At 40.2% G+C, this 21368-nt stretch overlaps 1 protein-coding gene across 2 annotated transcripts in view; it reads left to right on the forward strand.

The window, feature by feature from the left end:
* GLT1D1 (glycosyltransferase 1 domain containing 1) overlaps positions 1-21368 on the forward strand; it is a 43755-nt gene that overhangs the window by 10729 nt on the left and 11658 nt on the right. For both annotated transcript variants that reach the window (XM_048322730.1, XM_048322729.1), the window contains exons 4-10: positions 1536-1587; positions 4883-4919; positions 6051-6107; positions 14627-14722; positions 15742-15791; positions 20181-20224; positions 20689-20809. In XM_048322730.1, coding sequence (XP_048178687.1) covers positions 1536-1587; positions 4883-4919; positions 6051-6107; positions 14627-14722; positions 15742-15791; positions 20181-20224; positions 20689-20809 — 457 coding nt within the window. The remainder of the gene's footprint in view (positions 1-1535; positions 1588-4882; positions 4920-6050; positions 6108-14626; positions 14723-15741; positions 15792-20180; positions 20225-20688; positions 20810-21368) is intronic.

A 21368-nucleotide genomic window follows, 5' to 3' on the forward strand; every position in this document is an offset into this window, starting at 1 on the left:
AATAATCAGAAGTTATTCTTTAAACAGGTCTTAAGGAAAAGAAAAATATATCTAATGTGTCACATAAATTTCAGCACTGTGCAAAATGAAAAAGACATAAAATCGGGATCCCTGAGTGTGTCCATTTGATCCATCTCTGTTTAAAATATTCATATAGCTGTCACAGGCACAGCTGATACAGCTAACATAAACCCCATGCTTTACTGAATGTTTTTTAATGATTTTAAGCTGGGAACCTGAAGTATACCTTAATAGCTTGAATTATCTATGATATTTCAAAATATATTACTGCATCCTTATGCAGTTTACAATATTTTCTCTTCTACAGGAAAAGTAACTCAGTTTTCTAGAAGTTATTCTGAATGTACCTCTTCTCCAGTAGCATCCCTGGTGTTATTCATTGCATAGTTATGAAAAGAAACATTGATTTTTTTTTTTTCTTTATTGATTGCAGGGTTCTAAGCAGAAAGCATCATGAATTGTAGATTACTTGTCCAGTACAATATACCACCACATTCCATAAAACAAAGTATTGAACACTGTCTAGCATTATGAGTGTTTCATTTTTAATAAAATTCCTCTAAATGGTGCTTGTACTCCTCTAGGGTAATTTTTTTTTCTGTTGAACAGCATTTTGTAGACTTAGAAGCAACATCTTTTTATGCTTGTTAATGTGAGGTATTGAGAGTATAATTGCAAGATCTGGGAAGGGAGCATGTGCAACTTGACAAAACAAGCATTTGCAAAAGCTTTAGTAACCTTAAAGCTGTCAAGTTGTGTGTGTGAAATTCATTGCAGTACCATAAAGCACATCCTACAGAACAAATGTGAGGGAATAAGGTTTGTTTTAACAAACAAAAGTAGGAGTTATAATTCAGCATTTATGGGAATTCTAATGAATGATTGTGATTTCATGCCCTCAGATTATAACACAACACCTCCACCATGCCCACTACAGTGGCAGCCCACTACATGCATATCTCAGACACCCCAGTTTGTTACTCACTGACAGCTGTGACCGCTTAGAAACAAGGTGAGAACACTGGGGAAAGGTTTAAAATCCCTCTCCATTTGAATTAAACTCAGCTGCAGACTGGGCTGGGTATTGTCAAAGCACAGTATGAAATGAGGTGCAGTTCAGCTCCCTCCTTACGTGTGTTCTGGTTGTGAAAAGGGCTCCTGCAACCTGCAGTGAGGCAGGAGCAGGAAATGCCAGATTCCTACTGCAGCTGTGTGCATTGATCTGGGTAAACTGGCAGCTGTTCCCATTATTTGGGGCTTCTCTTACTTTGAGAAATCCTCACTTCACCTTCCCAAGAGCTCTGAGTTGTAAAGCCTGAGGAGCTGCCATTGGTTTAACCACGATTTTCTGCTGAAACAAGTGGAAAGCCTGCTTTGCCTTTCATCTGGGATCAGCTTTATAAGCCTCTGATCTTAGTTCTTATCAAGATTTTTTCTGAAGTACTTTTTTTTTTTTTTATGTTTAAACACTTTAAGCAGATTGCAAAGCAATGCATTTTTGTCCATTTACCCAGGTTTGCAGTGGCTTTCACAGTGAAACTGAAGGAGCTGGCAGCAGCAGAGTGGGTATGTTTATGTGATGGTGGTTATGCTTACAGTATTAGCAACTCTGTGTCCTCCTGAAATGTTTTCTAGATAATGCTAGAGAATTGCAATAATCTTCATTGTTCCTAGTCCTGCTTTTCCTTTCAGAGAAAGCGTTTCATGTTTATGTACTTCAACAGGTCAAATGGATCTGGCATTAAAAGCTGTTTGGTGTTAGAAGAGAGTGTAGAACAGTGTAGGAAGTGCTTCTCTGTAACATTTTAAGCAAATCATTGTAACTGAATCTCTCCTGATGCCAAATTGTTTCTTTTTGCATCGTTTACTAAACTATATGCTGACAAAATTCCTCTAGACAGCATTAGTTATACTCAAGAATTTGGAAGTGTAATTTGAAAATACTTGTTTTGTCAACCCTGGAAATAGAATGAACTTCTGAAGGTGAACTGCAGAGGTAAGTTAGATTTGCTGTGCTGAACCACAAAGAAGTGCCACGAGCACCAGATCCAGCGAGGGGCGAGCAGGAACCATTTGGGATAAAACCAGCAAGGCGGGACCTTCCTTCCTGCTGCAGTGAGGTGCTGGCTCCACTCACCTCACCTGGGGAAACATCAGCTGAAGCTGAGCAATAAATGCAAGAAGCTGAAAGTGCTTGGTATCTCTTCAGTTCTAATTTGCATTATAATATAATCATTAATGCACTCTTGCCTAAAAAATCATCCCTGAGAGTAGAGCTTGCACAACACAGCAGTACAATATACAACACCTTATTTTGGTATGAACTGATTTTTAAAACCTATTTGCATTAAAAGGGTACATGACCAGACATAGGATTTGGTGTTTCATTTTACAAATGTAATATGATTTTAATAGTTACTACAATGAACTTGATGATGGGTAAATGTGAAAGGGCACAGCTTCTGTCATAGATCTTAAGCAAGAAAAGGACAGAAGTAACAGAGTGTAAGGAGAAGAAACAAAACTGAACTTTGAAGGCATTTCAAAATCAGCACCTCAAATGCTTTTAAGTACCAGACTTTGATTTTACCTAAACACTTGTGTACTCTGGGCCTGTGAGACTAATTCAGTGTTTTGGAGGTCTGTGGCAGACAGGGAATTGGAGGCAAATCTGTCAAGTCCTAAACTGAACTCCCACCTGCTGACCTGTGCCTTAAATGCTGAGGTGTTGAGTTCCTGTTCTGCTGGGCCTTCATGTAAAGGCTGAGAGCAAATGCCACAAATTTGCTTTCAAGCAGTGAAGAACGTGAACCCATCCTTCCATACACAGGTCACGGGAAATTACTGCATTTTAGATGTTAATTCACACTACTATGAACTGCCTTATTCCTCTAATGTGGGCTTTATTAGTCAAAATAGTCAATTAAGAATTTAAATTGCAAACATGTAAGCAATTGCACTGCACTCAAAGGCTGTATCTCCCTACAAATTCTTTTCTATTACCCTTAATTATGAAGTATGTAACCCAGCACTTGCAATAATCTGTATTCCAAGTGAGTTTGAAACACTGTAAAAATCTTGTGCTTAAGGTCAGTGTTTTATTTCAGTAGCATAAAACTGGTGCAGAAGAATTACCTAAGCCAGTTTTATCAGCATTCAATTTCATTTTCTGTTCTCCTCAAGCCCATTTAAAATAAAGAACATAGGAGAAAATTGATGTGTAAAGTGTGAACACACCTCTATGCCCTGCCCCACAGTATTCCTGCTGTTTTCTTCTTGATGATCCAAGCCCTGCCAGGATTATATTTACTCACCGTGAGCCATTTGAGGGCCAGCAGGGCATGAAAGAGGATGCTTTTAACTTCTTTTTGAACCTCAGTGGTTTTAGGGAGCTAAGGGCCTGTCTCAGCCAGCAGAGGGGAAGGCAGAGCTGGGCAGGTGCCCCCTGCGAGGGCGGGGCTGGGGTCTGCTGCCCCTCTCTGCTTTTCCCACTTCTGTTTTCCTGTGTTTCTCTGTCTTGCTCAGTCCCAGCTCTCCCACTTGTACTGTGAAGTTAAATTCTGAGGCTGGCCTCCAGCTCTCAGTGCTGTCCCTGTTGTTTGCAAGGGGTTTTTTATCATTGGCAGATCCTGTGTAATTCAAAATGTTAGTCAGAGAAAGTCCAGTAATAAAAGTCATTTAAGTAATAAAATAATGTAATGATGTATTAAACTATTTTCATTATTTTTAAATCCTTTGAACACAAAAGCTCATGTAGGTTCTGAAGGACAAAGTCCAGGGAATATCCTCAGGCTTCCACTGTAGCACAGAGTTGGTTCTCCCCCACTTCATTCCCACGTGGATTTGCTGCTTTTTTGTGTCGTTTTTGTGACATTGTTCATTCTGATTCTCAGGAACCACCTCCTTCCCATCTGTGAGCTGCCTGGAGATGACTTTTTAAGTGACCTCTTTTATTTCAGTTTCTTTCCCCAGTTCATTTTTAGTAACTACAGTGCCTGGGCAGGGGACTGAGGGGCAGCCACATAGGAGCAACAGGGAAAACCAAAATCTCTGCAATTTAAAACAAAATTACTTCTGTGGCTTCCCATTTTCTGAGCTGACTGGTTCAAGAATTGGTTGCTTAGAATTTTGTTTCAGAATTAATTCTCTTTTCATTAAAGAAAAATGTATTCCACAAATCCACAGTTGGAGTTACAGAAAGATATTGAAATAGGAAATTGCTTCTTTAATCACCTAAATTAAATAACTAGCAGACTAGCACTTCAGAAGTGATTTTGGAAGTGTAGTAATTACCTCTTTTACTACAGCTATTTTAAAGTAATTTATTTTGTAATTTTTATTTGTGAATGTTCTGCAATAACTACCAGGCACCACTTTTCCTGTACAGGCAAGTCTATATATTTGATAGCAGTTTCTGAAACTGATATAAATTTTATTATGGATAAATATAAACTGGATTTTCAAAACCAGTCTTTTCAGACCAACAGGTTTTTTGGGAACTAGAGTCAATTTTCAGCTATACAGTTGAAATTTGTTTTATTCCAGGAAAATAGGATAATGATCATAAGAAAGGATACAGAGACAAACTAAAAAATATATTTGTACTAATGTGGTAATTGTGTTAATTCCAAAATTGATTCATTGATACTGTAAATGGTCACAATAAATGTAAATTACATTGCTGACTGTTGGCCTCTGGTGTTACTTAATGTATCTTTCTGATAGTTTGTTTTGATCTTTAATAGTTAAAAGCACACTGACGTGTATTTTGTTACTCTTTAGTTGTGGATTTTTTAGAAGATTGAACAGACATTTTTATGTTGAACTATGAAAGTTATTTTTCTTCTCCTTCTCTTTAAAGCCAGATGCTAGGAAGAAAATATATGTCCAAAGTCAAGGTAGGAGCTTTGAAATACTGATTAAGACATCCAATTTCTTTGATTCATGTGTTCGGTACCTGTTTGTGTATCTGCCTTCTTTGCCCTGGACGTATTTTCCTGAAATGGGCTGGGGTTTGCAGTCCTGCTCCACTGGAGTTGGGTGTTTTGCCACTGACATTAATTGAGGCATTTTTTCAGTGTCTCAGCCAAAATTTTCCACTCATTTGGTGCTTTTATAGAAGTTTCCCAGCTGCCTTACAGCAGGAATCAGAAAGGTTAGATGACACTGAAGGCAACACTGAGATTTCTCCAAACTCTACAGAAGTTTTTCATGCTGAGTAATTATTTTCTGAAACTCCGGACTCCTTTAAATGCTGTAAGTTGGATTTCCAACCTAATGACAGCCAACAAGTACGTCACCCAAGGTACAGCACTTACTGAGTAGTCCAGGAAACACAACTCAGTATTTTAGGTGTGATGACCTAATTTCCTAATATTATTTATTTAAAAATAACTGTCTGTGGGTTCCAAAGCTCATTCCATTTCATGGATTTCACTTTCAAAGAAAGTAACATTCTTTTCCAAACTGTGCTGTTGAAATAACTCATTGTGGAGGCTGTTTAGCCCATATTTAGTTTATATTTAAGTCTCTTGTGAGGTAACAGTTAACTAAGAGATTAAATAAATTAATAAAATAGTTTCATTATTAAAATAATTAATCTTTAACATAAGGCAAAACAAATATATTAATATTCAGGATAAATTAATATTTAATTTGTATGTAAATTTAATTTACTTCCTTTTATATTAAGGGCTCTGGGTCCCAGCTGCCCTGTATCTGTTTTGGAGTAATGTGCTCCCTCAGATAACATTATCTCGTGGAGTTTTAAAAGGCCAAATTTAGCAGAGTTGTGTTGCTGAAGAAGTTCCAACACTGGCTGATTGTACAAGATTTTCCATGGAATTTCAATCTGCTGTGTGTGGAAGGGTTGCACAGGCAACCTGACATTGCTGGGGTGAGGGAAGCTGGAGATGGGAATTCAGCGTGCTTGGCAGAAATCTGCTCTGCTAGGCTTCAAAAAGCCTTCAAGAACCACAGCTCAGCCAGCCAGGGGACATTAAACATGGGATTCTCTTTTTTCAACACAGGAATTAAGACTGCACCCAGTGACACATTTGACTGGTACAGATTTCTACAAAATGCAGGTAAAACTCACTTTTTTCCCAGTGTTTGCTGTGTTTATTCTTAATCGGTGTCAAGGATGAAAGAAACTTAGAATCAGAGTTTAATTACGTAATAAAGTGCCTTAATTAGATGAAAAATGGCAGAATAGCAATCAGATTAGCCTGGTTCATCAAGTACCCAGACTGCCTCCAAACTTCTGGGGTGGCCAGGGCTGAACTGCACCAGAAGTGGTCACAGCCTGTGGGTCGGTGTCCTTAAAGGTTAATTTAGACCACAGCACCAATTCCTGAGCACTCTGCTTTATTGTGTGACAAACTGGGGCTGCCTTCAGCAGTGGAGAACTGCTGAAGAGGAGAAATATGTGCTGGTATTTTATTATTTGGTCTTGAGCTAGAGCCTGTCTCTGCTCTCACCAAAGCAAGTAAGGCAGGTGACCTAATTCCGAGTCACCTGATGCTGGCAATGCTTTAATCACTTCATTTTTCCCCAAAAGAATGATTTATAGGCATTTTACCCTGGTAAAAATGTTTCAATATAATATTCATCAGCCTGATCTCTGATAGTACAGCTGCTCCCTCTGTTACAAATGAATCCTCACCAGTCAATGGCGTTATCACATCAGGAAATGTGTGCCATTAGTCAAAGGCAGTGTCAATTTTAAATTGAGCATTGTGAGGTTATTTTGTTCTCAGTAAATCACAGCACACAAGCACACTGCCACTAAGATTAATAATTTTTTGAGGTGAAATGATTTGTCACTTGCTAGCACAGCCTTAGTGTTGATTTGATCTCTTGTCCAACCATTTTGTGATTAAATGAGAAGACAACAGATTGAGGAGGGGGAGTTTCCCCCTAAAGTGAATTTCTAATATATTAGAGGCAGTTTTTTGCCTAATGTGTACTAATGCAAAAGTGCAAAATAATTCATAATGTACATGAAAAGCAAACTAAAATGTGACTCTAACATCTGTGCCTTATTAAATAATAGCTTGAAAACTGGCATCAGATTGTTCAGTATTGTTTTTATGACTGTTTCATCTCATTTATCTTCTCTGCCTTGTGCCTGTGTCCATCTCTGGTGGCAGCCTACAATTTCCACTGCTTTTAATATTGCACATGGAGTCAGGCTTTTTGGCTGTACCTTTGTGCTTTCCAGGGACTAATTAGGAGTTCCTACAGAATTGCTTTTCTGGGCATTTGCAGTTTCAAAGTGCTTAAAATTCTGCTAAACTTGGAGCAAGTGGTAGAAAACTATCAAAACCAGGAGGCAGTTTTGCTCAGAAGGATGTGATTTGGCAGTGTGGGCTTGCACAATGAAGTGCACTTGGAAAGAGCGTGAGCTTTAATGCAGATAAAGCTGTCCAGTCTCCTTCAGCTCATGGCATTTGTGATTTTTTTTTTTTCCAAGACTTTTTTCATTATATTCTATGCTATATCTGAAGGCATTTAATAATTTTTTCGGGGGAAATCTTTCTCCAGATAACACTTGCCTGTATCTTTAGCAGTAGCCTTGAAGATTTGTCAAATTCAGGATTCCCAGGACAGAATGGAAAGAAGCAGCACGTGCCCTGTAGTGCAGATTTTAATGCATTTGAGACATCACTGTTAAACACCCTTGGTGTTCAGGGCATCAGATTATTCTTTAAAATGAAATAGGCTCTTCAGAATACTTCTAGACTTTTTTCCACAGAACACACTTCTTATGAACATTCTTTGTACTGCTTTTTTTTTTTCAGATTTTGAAGCTTTTGCTTGTGTTAAATATGACACCAATGCAGAAACAGCCTCTTTAAATCAGTGTAATGGCTTCCAAAAAAACTTTCTGGTAGCTTTAAGTGAGTGGCAGAATGCCTCAAATGCATTTTATGGTGGGAGACTTCCAGCCCCCAAATCTGAATGGTACTAAGCCAAACTCTAAGGAAACCCCCAGCTTTTTGTACACTCCATCTGAGAGTTTGGGTGCTAACGTAAATAGCAATTGCCTAACACAAATGGGAGCAGTGCTGTGAAAGGTTTTTGTTGTTGTTACTACAGGTGCAGTACAATCTCAGTACAAAAATCATGGAATTAGTATTTTTTTCATAGTTTAAGCAGCAGACTTGAGAGTTGCAAAGGTGATGATGAAATGTTGTTGCTGTCTCCTAGCTGCAGCATTCCCAGGGGCTGGGTAGTCAACATTTACTGGCTAAATCTACCAAAAAAAAAAAAAAAGGGCTTTTAAAGTTAATTTGCATTCTGGTTAACAGTCACCTTCAGTTTGTCCTCTGGGGATGAGAGACTGTGAGCAGCAGCAGTCAAACCAAAACGCTGAACCAAGTGCAGACTTCAGCAGAGGCTTCAAGAACACAACGTTTTCAGCCTGTTTGGTAACTCAGCCTATTTAAGGAAGTTTTGCTGCCTGTGTCAGTCTGGAGATCAGACCAGATGATCAAAATGTTTTTCCCTGACCTTCCATTGCAGGGATCTATATACAGCACAATCAGTTTGGTTAGCAATTTTAGAAGCCCTATCTATAGACTTGGGAGAGTCAGTGGAAGTTCAGGCTTTTGCTGTAAATTGACTGACAGAAAATGACAAGAGAGTTTAGGGAAATGAGAAACCTGAGCCTGATCTTCTCTAACAGCTCAAGGCTGGGGCAGAGCTGCTTCAGATCACAGGACAGGCTTAATGTCATCATTCCATGATGAAAAGCTCCTTTTGATTTCAGTGGAATGGGGCTGCAGCTTGTGAGATACAGACCCTAATAAACACCAGGGCATCATGTGATTAGGAGATGTAGATAACTAACAAGGTCTGCACTAATAAACTGAGAAATCTTTGTTTACCCAACAGCTAGGACTTAAAGCTGCTTTCATGGGAGGTGACATGGGACCATAGGGTCACATGCTCGTTGCACTAGCAACTAGAATATGCAATATGCTTTTGTAGTTTGATTTTTCTACTCTCATGCAATTTCTGCTTGATAGCATGGCTATTTTCCGAGCTTGAGAAGTTTCCATAACCCGTCATGACACAGCCAGGGTTTTACAGAGGCATTAGATTTTCCTAAAGCTATGCTGGAGAGGGAGACCCACATAAGGAAAACTAAACAGTAAAAGTTTGTGCACTTATACAGCTGCCCATAGTAACAATTATACGATAGCAGCAATAAACTGAGTTCCCAAACTGATCTGAAACCACAGAGCTTTTTTGTTGTCTGATCTGTTAGAAATAATGAGAAACAGGGGAAAAAAGGATTGATTGAGAGTTTTGCAGTCTAATTTTTCTGGATTAGTGGCCTGTCCCCAGAAGTTTACAGGTTCATTTAACTTCTCTGTCTTCACAAACATATCAGCAACCCCAGCAATTATTCACTGGTGGATGTGAATAGCAGTACAAAATAAATTGGATAAAGTTGTTGCCTGCACTTCTAAGAAACCAGCTGCTTTGTGACGTAAAATGGCACAGTAATAAGTGTTTGGGATCAGCAGGTGGTAAAGTATAGTACTGAAATAAGGACTGATTGGGCTCATGATTGTCAAACTTCTGTGTCACCAGTGGCTCCAATTCCACTCAGAGTCAGGATAAGGCCAGAGAGGGTGTTGGTGCTGCAGTGGGACACCAGTACCTCAATCAGCTGGAAACTTGGCTGCTCTCAGCACCTTGGGTTCTACAGCTGGCACAGGAAAGGGACACAAACCCAAACTCAAGGTGCCAAGAGAGACTACAAGAGCTAATGGAAGGTATTTCTTCCATGTGTAGGGAGATAAACTTAAGAAGAGCTATGAATTGAAAGCTTCAGAGTATCAAACATTTGTGCCAGAGTTGGACAAATTTATCTGTGCTTCATACTCGAGGAAATAAAATCACCGTCTTAGAGACTGAAATCTCAGCAATAAACCGTGGATTTCCTCTTCTAAGAGAGCAGTCAATACTTTCAGGTGCTCAGGAGATGGATAAATGAAATATTTTCAAGAGGAATAAAAGACCTGCTGTGGTTCAAAGTGACCAGAAAAGAAAATAAGGTTATATCCCCTCACCATCTCATCATGGCTGAGATTTTTTTTTTTCTGAACAAAACCAAAAATGGATGAGTAAGCCCAACTGATGGGGCCTTGGAGTTGTTCTCTAAAGGTCTGTAGAACACAACAGTGAACTTGAAATCAGGGGTTGGAAAATTAATTTTTAAATCTTCTTTACCTCTCAGCAAGCTAATGCTTGGTATTACTCATTCACTTCGAGGCCTGCAGCTCTCAATAAGATTAAAGATTTGCAGTAATACATTTATTTTTATTGTGCATCTATGACTGCTGCATTTTTTTTCTTGATAGTACCTACAGGGATGGAGTTAAATGAATCTACACTTTCAAAATCTCTTTAGATAACAGTTATTCCTGTCTTTCTTAGAAAAACAATGTCCTTACTGAAGCTTCAGAAATTATTTAGGCTTTGTGTTTGCTGTCTGTGTTCATGTTTTGCTGTGGTGGCATCGAAGTGCAGATGTTTATAATGGCCCAAGTGTGAACTGTCACAGTGTGGAATAATCCTGTTCTCCCCAGTAACGAGCTATAGGGCACGAGGAAATGGCCAGGAAAAACTTCTTCACCAAAAGGGGTGTCAAGCACTGGCTCAGCTGCCCAGGGCAAATCCCCAGGAGGGATTTGAGAGATGTGTTGATGTGGCCCTTGGGGACACGGGTGAGTGGTGGCCTTGGCAGTGCTGGGTTTATGGTTGGCCTTGGTGAACTTCGAGGGCTTTTCCTCCCTGAATGATTCCATGACTTTGGGTTTCTGTGCTAACAGTGAAATAGTTGGTGTGACAAGCACAGCTGCATTATGAAATGCTCTCCTGTTTTCCACTTTTAATATTCTCCATCCTCTCATTCTGCCTTGCACCTGAAGGCCTCAGGGCAGTTTATCAGAAGTTAAACACAGTGCTGCTGCTTCATGTCGAGCAGTTACCAAACCCACTGCAGGAGAATGGGCAAGTCTGGGTGGATAAGCCAAGGTCTGACAACTTTCTCTGGGCTGTGCTGTGACTCAGAATCAGCCAGCAGGAGAGCACCAATCCTGAGCATTAATTACATTTCACCTACCAGCCAATTCATTTTGTGCCAGGTTCCAGTGCTACCAGCTCACCCACTGGCACAGCAGTTGGGTGCCCTTCTGACTGTGCAGCTCCACTCTGAAATTACAGGTTTTTAGAGCATAACACCAGCTCTGCTCCTCACTGAGCAGGATGTGCCTGGCTGTGGAGTTGCACGTCAGCCCTAAGCTTGGCCATGGCTCCCCTGCAGCTCACTTGTGCCCATCCCCTGCTCCTGGGTGACACCCTGGGACAGCAGAGGAGATGAATGACATTTCACACTCCTCTTCATCCCTGTTCTTGCCTTGACCTCCCACGTCTTGCTGAGCAGGCTGGAGACCTGCTGTGACCAGAGTGCAACTGGTTTTTATAGGGAAAGCCAATGGAACAAAGCCAATGGAACAAAGCAGACCACAGCCACAGACAAATCCTGACAACGCTTGTTTAGAGCAGCATCTCTGACTGACTTGAAACAATTATTTATGATGCTGACAGAGATGTTAATTACAGGGCTTTACTTGCATTTAGTGTAGAGTGATTCTTGAAGGATGGCTGGAAAACATGTACCAAGGAACCCTTTTTTTTTTTTTTAATTGTCAGGGTTTATGGACAAATCTTTCTATTTTGTGTTTCTTTGTCAAGCAAACAGGAAGATACATGAGGGAAGAGATAATGAAGCACAGTGTGCTGTTGGAAATCTTTGCTTTTGTATCACTAACAGAAATGGGGAGAAAGAGACTCAAGCATTTTTTTGTTATTTGGGTGTTTGCCTGTCATTCAAACAAGATAGTGGCACAGGGAACGTACTAAAAGAAAATCACTTGGTTGTGCCATACTGACGTGTTTCCATTTCAGAGCCACACAAGGTGGTACTATCTTACTACATCTGCAAAAGGCAGGATGATAGCAAAAATTCACATGCTGAAAGTCTTGTTTAAGCTGAAGGAAACAGAAAAAAGATCTTCTTTCAAAGGGCAGTTTTCAGCCAGCTGGTGGCTGTGGCAGGTAAAGGCAGCCCTTGCACTGAGCTCTTCGTGTGCTCTTCTCAGCAGTTCAGAGGACAGAGCATGCTGAAATGATTGCTTTCGTGCACACGTGGCTGTTTGTGGGTTGGGTTTTTCCCAGCAGGGCTGCCAGCGAGGCTGGAAAAAGCAACAGGTGGGAAATCCCTGCTGCAGGCAGCTCCATGTGCGAATTTCAGCATTTCAGTGGATGGGCAGAAAGTGAACAAGTCACACAAGTGCTGCTGAAGTTTGAGCTCAAGTAGGCAGAGAATGAGTAAACTCCCAGCACTACAAACAGCGGCAGTGCAGTCTCAGAGGAATGGTTTCTGTGCCTCTAAGTGGATTGAGTGGGGAAGGTCTGCCTGTAAAAATGAATTAGGTGATGGCTGAGATCTACAGGAGACAACAAAATAAAACTACAGCAGATTCTCACTTCATTACACTGAGTGGCAGAAGCAAATCCTGTTTGAGTGGCCCTTTATGACAAGTTTTAGAAAGGCTATGTAGGACCCAGTCTGTAGCCCCGTGTCCCCAGAGCTGCTATTTCAGAGAAAAGTAAGTGAAGCATCCTGATAGACAAGCAGGGCTTTGCAAATCAGCGTGAGGGGGAGTCTGCTGGGAGAGATGGGAATGGCTTTTCAAAATGAGAGCTCAGTTGAGTGAGCTATTTTCACTGATAAATGTTATTTTAGGTCGTTCCACTGGTGGAACAATTGGAGTGTAATTGGTGAGATTCTTGGGACAAGTACCTTTGAATGGCACAGGAACTGGATGGAAAAGCCTGAATGCCTGTGGGGCCAGTTTTCTCTTTCAGGTTCAGGTGTTCATACAGGGAGCAGAATGGCAGTCAGGACAGCACAGAACTGGTCTATTAGGGCTTTAAATCCCTATCTAATAAAATTAAAAGACTGCAAGCTGTAAGATAGAAACAAAAAGCTGGTAAGACACAAAAAAGAGCAGTAATTTCAAGAGTGCAATAATTCTGTAGTCTCCGTGTGAGACCAGGAAAACCTGGTTTCTCACTCCCGTGTGACTGAGCTGCCAGCACTAACTCCAAGGTTTGTTTCCAAATAGCCAGAGCTCAACATCAGTGAGTGGAACCCACAGTTTAAAATGGATATTTGTGCCTTGTGGATAGCTACAGGGCAGTCTGAATTTTGGTAACACTTTTTAGTAGTTTGTTTTGTGGGAGTTTGTCATAAACTGAAACCACTGCTGCATGTCTGAGAGCAAACAGTATTAATGGCCCACTGCACCAGAAGATTGGCTTTTCCAATCCAAATGTTTGTGTATTATAAACTACAAATTATTTCTTGGTCCAATAACCAGTAAAATGTTATTTACCATGTCTGCTGCAGCCACTTCTGACAACTCAAGTTGTTTTAAGTTGAATGAAGCAGACTCAGTAATGAACCCTGTGACAGGGAGAATTTAAATGCTCCTGAACTGGATTTTAATTTCAAAAGCAATAGATTTGTGACCATGCAAACAGAGCCTTGCTGTGGGACCCATGATGTCCCCCAAGCAGAGCTGCCTGGTTTTAGGTAATCCTTGTCACCCATGAGCTCCATAAGGGGCTGAACTGAAGGACACCAAACTGATTTGTCCAGTACAGAAAATCAAATATAAACCCTTCAACCCCTCTAGTGTTTATTGAATCACGTTGTTATTTGTGTTCATTCAGCAATTTTTGACTCATGTTGTTTTATCCTAAACACATTTGAGCAAAGTTCATCACATGGTGACCCTGTCCAGTGTTCTGAATTACTCATCCTGCCACAGACCCAGGGGAAACTGCAGTATCCTGCATCAGATCTTCCTTTCCCCATAAAGCCTACACAATTACTTTCATGAGTTGTTGCTGTGTATCTGCAAGAGGTTTTCAATGTTAAAAGCTCCATGTTGAGGTTTTTCCCCCAAGTTAGTTTTCATCTGCATTGTAGCAATAAGTGTGAAATAAATGCTTTGCAATAATTTAATTTCTGGTTAACTATCCTGTAGCAGTGCTGGCATACAGAGATTGAGAACTATGGGGCATTTTCTGATCTTGAACTACAAAAAGTGTCAGATCAAGAGCTCTAAGACCTACACTTAGGAAATAGGTGGGGAGTTATTATATGGATGCAAAGTTATTCTTTTTAGGGGTAAAAACATTGAGAACCACCCAGAATTGTTCAGCTGCAGGGGCAGTCAGAGCTGGGTTCTGCTGTCTAAGAGCACCACCAGCCACCAGATTTTTCTCCAAGTCCTGCACATTCAGTGCCTCTGGAAATAAACTCCTGTGCCCTATAAAATGATGTAAGTCCTCAATCTGACGATTGATGCAAGGGCAGAAAACAGAGGGAATAATGACCATTTTTCATAATCCGCCTTTTTACTGCTTTTACCACTGTATGTGCTCATTCATGGAACAATTTGGAGTGTTCAGCTTTTTTATATGCATTAATTATTTTCACAATAATTTGTTACAGCCATTCCTGCAAACACAGACCGTTTCCATCTGTTTCTTTTGATATGTGGGCTTCGCAGAGTCAAAGACCCTCTGTATTTAGTAGAAGTTTTCTCAGGTAAGTAGTGTCTATTTGAATATTCTATGAATGTTTATAGGTTTGGCATGAGCTGTTTTATTCATTGCAGGAAATGTCCTTGTATATTTGCATTTGAAAAAAGAAATTCTTATGTAACCATTGATCTGTTCAACACATTATTTCTGTGCCATGTCTTTTCCATCCTGCTGGGAATAACAGAGCATTAAAATCAAAGCAATATTTGATGGATTTCCTTGCTGAGAAAACTGTTTTGCTGTTACATGCAATATTGATGGAAGACAAAAGGAAAGATCACCTACTTCAAAATCACTTTCTTATCTTGCTGTCCCGTGGCTGTTACATTGATTTGCATGTGTGCTAATTAATGCCATTGAAGTTGCAAACAAATTTTACCACCCATTGTTCTGGCTCAGTGCTCAGACTAGGCTGAAGTTTCCCTCATAGTCACAAAAGGGAATATTTTGTCAGGTTCTGTTTGTGTCTGTAAAAGGTTCAAGTATTCTGGCCTGGAAATTTAGCCTGCACTATTCAACTTACTTTTATAACCCTTTAAACCTTGTGGTGCTGAGTAGCAAATGCAGTTTGCAGTGAACTATGCTGTTATATTCTGGCATTCACAGAGCAGCAGATTTCTCTTGTGCAAATAACTGAGTGATCATTGTAATGGTTGCAGTTACTTCCACACGTTCCTTTACACAGGAACAAATTCAAGTAACTTTGGCTTAGTGGCCAGAGTTGCTGCATTATACAGAGCATTGTTCTCTGGAGTGATTCAAAATTAATATCTGAGCTTAGTTAAATAACCCTTGAGTCATAAGAGATTGCATGAAGTAGAAAGGCTAAATACTAACTTTCAGATATGCTAATATTTGAATTCTGAGGAGTAATGTGAGGGCTGAGCATGGAGTATGGTGCACATTCAGTCTTTTAAGTAGCAATACAATATTTGTCTAATTCTTCAGTCATGGAGCTATTTAACATTGATTAAAAAATTAGTAATTTTTATTAATAAAAAAGTTGTTCCTATTCTGTTTCAGATTGGCACAGAAAGGACCCCAGTGTCCACCTGGGCATTATTGGACCTGCAGTAAGTTGCTGTTGTAATTTTTATTTCTAAATACTTCCATTTCCCTGCATCTGAGATACCACAGACCTATTCCAGACTGAACCTAGGTCAGAGGATTTCTGTTAAGGAGATAAGAAGGTGCAAACCTAGAAGTTGTAAAGGCTGTTCCCAACAGGTCTAAACTGTGGAAGTGATTCCAGTGCCCAGAGTTCCAAAGTTCAGAGCTGTGCTGTCAACAGAAGGGTTCCTGCACTGCAGAGGGAAACACCTCAGGGGGTTTTGCAGGAGGAGACACCCTGAGGGAGCCCAGATCTCTTCACTTACTGCTTCCTTCGATTACAGACAGAAGTTCTGAAAACTATCAAAATACTTGGATTCTACTCTTGGCTACCGTTGTTACACCTGTGGGATTTCAGACACCCACAAACTACTAAAAATGCATGCTTTTGCAAATAAAATATTAGAAATGCCTATTTCAACATGATAACTTAGAAATGAGCCTATAAAATATTTTGAAAGGCAGCAGTTGCCATCTAGGAGGACTTTTTTCCACAGGCATTGCTAATGAGGATTTTTAATGCTGTGAAGGTGATTCAGATGCTCGTTATCCCTGTTCTTACATCTTCTGTTCACATGGAGCATTGGGTCTTTGCTCCATTCCAGCTGGACTTTGATGCCATTTCTGGGAGTCTCGATTTGTGCACAATTAACAGTTGTCAGCAGGTGCAAAATGATGTTCAGGTTCTGTCTGACAGCCGGCAGTGAGGACAGAGCTTGAGCTGACAAAGAAAACCAGTCCATTTTCTTGTACATTTAAAATCTCAGTGCACTAAAGCCTGGGATAAGCTGAGGCTTTTTATATATCCCCATTTCAGAATAATCTTAAAGTTGGTACCTCTGTCCTGATTCTTCTGCTTCTGTGTGCTGCCTGTGTAACTTAATGCTGAAGTTACAAAACTCATTGCAGGGCTTTTGAGAAAGAAGTCAGTGTTCTCCATGTAGATCCTGCAGCAGAGGGCTTGAAAAGGCAGCCTGAAGCCTTGGTTTAACCAGTGGAAAAGGTCTGGGGAGGCAGCTGTGTCATGTGAAACAAACTCTCCCTGATGCTTGAAGGGGACTAAAAGCGTCCCTGTTTCATCTGGGTAATGTGTTCCCTCTGTATCAGTCTCATCTCTGGTTCATCTCCACATGAGCCTGAAAACTTGCAGGCAATTTGCTTTATTAAAAAAACAAACAGACTCTCAACAGGAAAATAAGAACAATTTTTCTATTTTCTCATTCAGTTTTATTCTTTGCAAATTTTGGACATAGGATTTTATTGTTAAAAGCTGTTTTTACATTTTTGTTTCATCTGGGGTTTTTTTCCACGCTAATACACAAAATGATTTGGAAGTGAACTGGTGTGGAAGGCAAATCTAGAGCAGGTGTAATGAAGCTGTGCTTTAGAATCAAAAGATGCACTTGCTGCCTCCAGTGAGGATTTTAAACATTTTAGTCGTCTTTTTATATTTGCTTCACTTTTTCACAAGCTAATGTCTTTACAGACCAGAAATACCCCCGTGGCAGTGCAGAGGCTGGATCAAGGGCTGAACCCCCTTAAAACATTTTAGAGCATATTTCTCTCATACAGAACAGTTCTCATACAGAACTAAAATATTGCTAAAGGAAAAAAAATACATCTCAGCTCTATTGGTATTTAGCTGCACTTTTCTTATTCATGGTGCTTCTCAAACTACAAAAATCTTAAGAAAATCAGTGCCACAGTCTATGAAGCATGTAATTTTTATTGTGAATATTAAAAGCCCGTACAATAAGATTATATTAATTAAGAAAAGAAAGAACAAAGGGCCACACTCTATTTTCTGCTTTACTTCCATAAGATGATATATTTGCTGCCATAAGATTATATATTATTCCCTGCATTTTCTGTGCATGATTGTCTCCAATGGTGCAATCGAGGTAATGTTGCAGGATTGAGGCCTGTGTTATGTAAAATTTTCAGCATTTGTCTCCACTTCCAGTTTTCCTTTTGTTCATTTCTATAATGAAATTTGGAACAGCAGCTAATTTTCAGCAGCTCCTTATTCTAAGAATAGGAGCTTATGAAACTTAAAAAAAGTTATGGCCACAAAACTTGTGTTCAGCTGCTGGGTAACTTCTCAGAGCTCATTTTGTGTTTTTAACCCTGCTTGTTGGCAGTACAGAACATTGCTCCATCAGATAAACATTGGAGCCTGGGGTCACCCACTGCTGGAGTAAAGGGGATTCCTTTCACAGTGGTGCTGCCAAAACCTCAGAAACCTGAGAGCCTGAGCAAATTCACCCTCTCCATATTGAATATCTTTGCAGATTCCTCAAGCTCTTCGCTTGTAGTACTCTGGTGATATTCTGACAGAATTTTTAATGTACTGAGACCTGTTTTCCCCTACAAAGTCTAAAGTCTCAGCATTATAAAAAAGATGTTCCTGGACCATTATTTGAGTTGATATTTATGTGGCAGCATTTTAATATTGTGTGTTTATAGAAGATTTGCTAGGTGGGCTCTGTGCTTAACAGGCCCCTTCATCTCTGTGCAGCATTTGATCTGTGACTTCCTGCACTGTCAAACACATCTTGGATGTTTCTTTTCCTGTCAGCAGAGTAAAACTTCCTTAATGGCACATCTGGACCTGTTTGGTGGGTGTCCATGCCCCTTTCCTTGTCTCATCTCTTCTCTTGTGATAGGAGCTGTTCAGCTCGAGCTGCTTTCCTCTGATCTCTGCCAGATTGATAAATTTGCAGCCCTGTGAAGGCTGTGCCCAGGGTGGGTGATGCTTACACAAATGATAGGGAACTGATGAGTGCATTTGCCTCTGTGCTGAGAAGTAACAACATCAGAAGTGGCAGCAAACGCTACCTGTGCAAGAAGTGGCTCATGGAGATATTCTGGGTGGAAGCACCATTGTTTGCAGGATGTTTTTGGGTGCCTGTGCTCAGTTCTCAGCCCCCTGCCAGAGCTTTGGAAGCACTCACATCCGAGTGCACTCCCAGCTCAGTGAGCAGCTCCTGCTGGGTCCAGTTCCTGCTGGATTGAGCCTGGGGTGAGGCAACTGTGCCCCCCCAGTTCCTAAATGCAGCTCAGGAGCATCACTCCTCTAAGTCACTGCTGTGCCCACCCTGGCAGCAATATTTTAATGGAGTTCTCACGTTCAGGCCAGGATTCTTGGAATATTTACCAGCAGAAGGATACAGCTCAAAGGCTGGTTCTGTCTGTGAGGCAGATGGCGACTGCTTGGCTTGCACTGAAGTAGAGGGGATAGGAATTAACATCTCTCAAATTTTATGAGGCACAGGCTGGAGTTTTTCTGATCCTTCTAAAGGGACAAGAACACAAGACCTTATCCCACTGCTCATTAAATCACTTGCAAGAACTCCATCGATTTTAGTGGAAACAGAGGGTAGTTCCTTATGAGGGGAACTCAGCATCAAAATGGAATTTTGGGGAAAAAGCTAAAAATATATTTATATAGAAATAGCAATTGGGACACTCAGTAGGAAATCTCAAAAATACTTTTTTAAGCAGTTAAGCTTTTATTTTTTGTATTCAGTATGAATTCCTTCCTTAGTGCAAGTGATTCGCTTCAATCTTTAAATTTATGAAGCCCAGTTTTCATAAAGTAATCAATTTTGTGTTCAAAGCATACAATCATAGTTATAAAATAAATCCTGACTTTTTACCAAAAGGGTTTTCTAAGACACTTTGTGTTTTGTATCTCATAATCTAAAACAAAAACCCTACAATCAACCCCAAAATAGTAATATACATTAAAAATTCATGTTATTCCCAGTCTTACAATGCTGCAAGCTATCATGTATCAATCTAATATAGTCAGTCAGCCTTAATAAAAAAAGCTGAGTTCTGTTCATCATGTCTAGTTAAGGATTTTCAAGTTCTGTTTATTTCTTTTAATCATGTTAAATGAAAACAGCAGACAGAGTTAAGCTTTGTAAATAACCCTACTGGAGTTAATCACCCAGCTTAGACAACACTTTAATGCCTTCATGTTTTACTGGGGTTTAGAATTTTGAGTTTATTACTTTTCAAACAACTGTTTGTGTCAGAGCACCTGTGTGACTGTCTCAGTTTACACCCAGAATCTTCCTGAGGTCACTGAGGCACATTTTTACTCCGTGCATAGAGGGACAGTCCCTTGGCACATCAGTGCCCTGCCCCTCTCTCACACAGGAGCTGTCACACCAGGCCTTTGAGACAACCACCAAGTTACAGATCTGTGGTATGATTTCAAAGCTCAGCATTAAAATATTTTAGTTTAAAAATGTGCTAAACTTTATTTTTCTTCTCTGGGTATTTCAAACACAAGCTGCAGTGCTGAAGTGGTGCCACTGACCTCTGTGCGTGCTCCTTTCTAGGTTGATCCAGTTTTTACAAGTGAAGTTAAGGAGAAAGTTAAAAGGTAAGAAATGAATGTTAAGGCTTTTATCTGCTGAATGAAAGCAGTTGGCTGCCCCTTTTTAAATCATGTATATGCAAATGAATGTCCATGCACAGCTCTGTGTAAGTAACAAATCTGTCAGGATTACTCTCAGACTGGGTATTCCAAACACTGTAAGTTTTAGAATAACCAGTGTGTTCATGTTTTGTGTTACATCACACCTGATTTACTCTGAATTAGATTTATTGCTCATAGAGTCATGGAATGGTTTGGGTTGGCTGAAGGATCATCCCATTCCAGCCTCCTAGGCGTGGACAGGGACAGCTCCAAGCCCTGTGCAACCTGGCCAGGGATGGAACACCCCCAGTGTCTCTGGGCAGCCTGTCCCAGTGCCTCACCCGCCTCACAGGGAAGAATTTCATCAGTTCTTGTCGGTCTTTTCATGATTTCTTTCACGCTGGCTTAGGAGATCTCTTGGTTTCCAGGGCCCCTGGGGTACATCTGTTGCCGGAGCTGCCTCAGGAGGAGCTGCACGCTGCTGTGAGGAGGTGCTTTGCCGTGGTGAACAGCTCCCTCTCCGAGGGGATGTCTGCTGCCATCCTGGAGGTAATTCCATCCTCGTGCCGAGGTTATTCACTGAGGTTACAGAGAATCTGAAATCACCTTTTACCACTGGAAATGTGTGTCAACATCTGCTGTCCGTATTTCAAAGCCAGTGAAGACAAAACTAAAATGTTTCTTTTCGCAAGTGCTACCAATTAAGGTTTTCTTCCCTTGAACTGACAGTTTTTTGTGCTTTGTCTATTTATTTTTAAAGGATAGAATGTAATTTTATCAATCCTGCTAAATTAACAATACAGACCTGAGATGTAGAAATCATTCTGATTTACTGTAGTTGTCACTAGGCTTGATTCAACACCCACTTCCTTATAATCTTGCTAGAATAGACTTTCATTTATTTTTACATCCTTTCAAAAAGCAATCTAAGAGCTGTATTTTGTTATTTAATTCTGAAATGATTAATGAATGAATGACACGCTCAGTTAATTCTTTTGCCATCAGTATTGAAAATTAATAACCAGTTTTATTTCATACCTGTCAAAGTAGGGCACTGCTTAGTATCAAATGCTTTCTCAGAAAAAAGTAAGTGTACTTATAGTGGAAG

Source organism: Corvus hawaiiensis, chromosome 18, assembly GCF_020740725.1.
Source record: "Corvus hawaiiensis isolate bCorHaw1 chromosome 18, bCorHaw1.pri.cur, whole genome shotgun sequence".
Classification (NCBI taxonomy): Eukaryota; Metazoa; Chordata; class Aves; order Passeriformes; family Corvidae; genus Corvus; species Corvus hawaiiensis.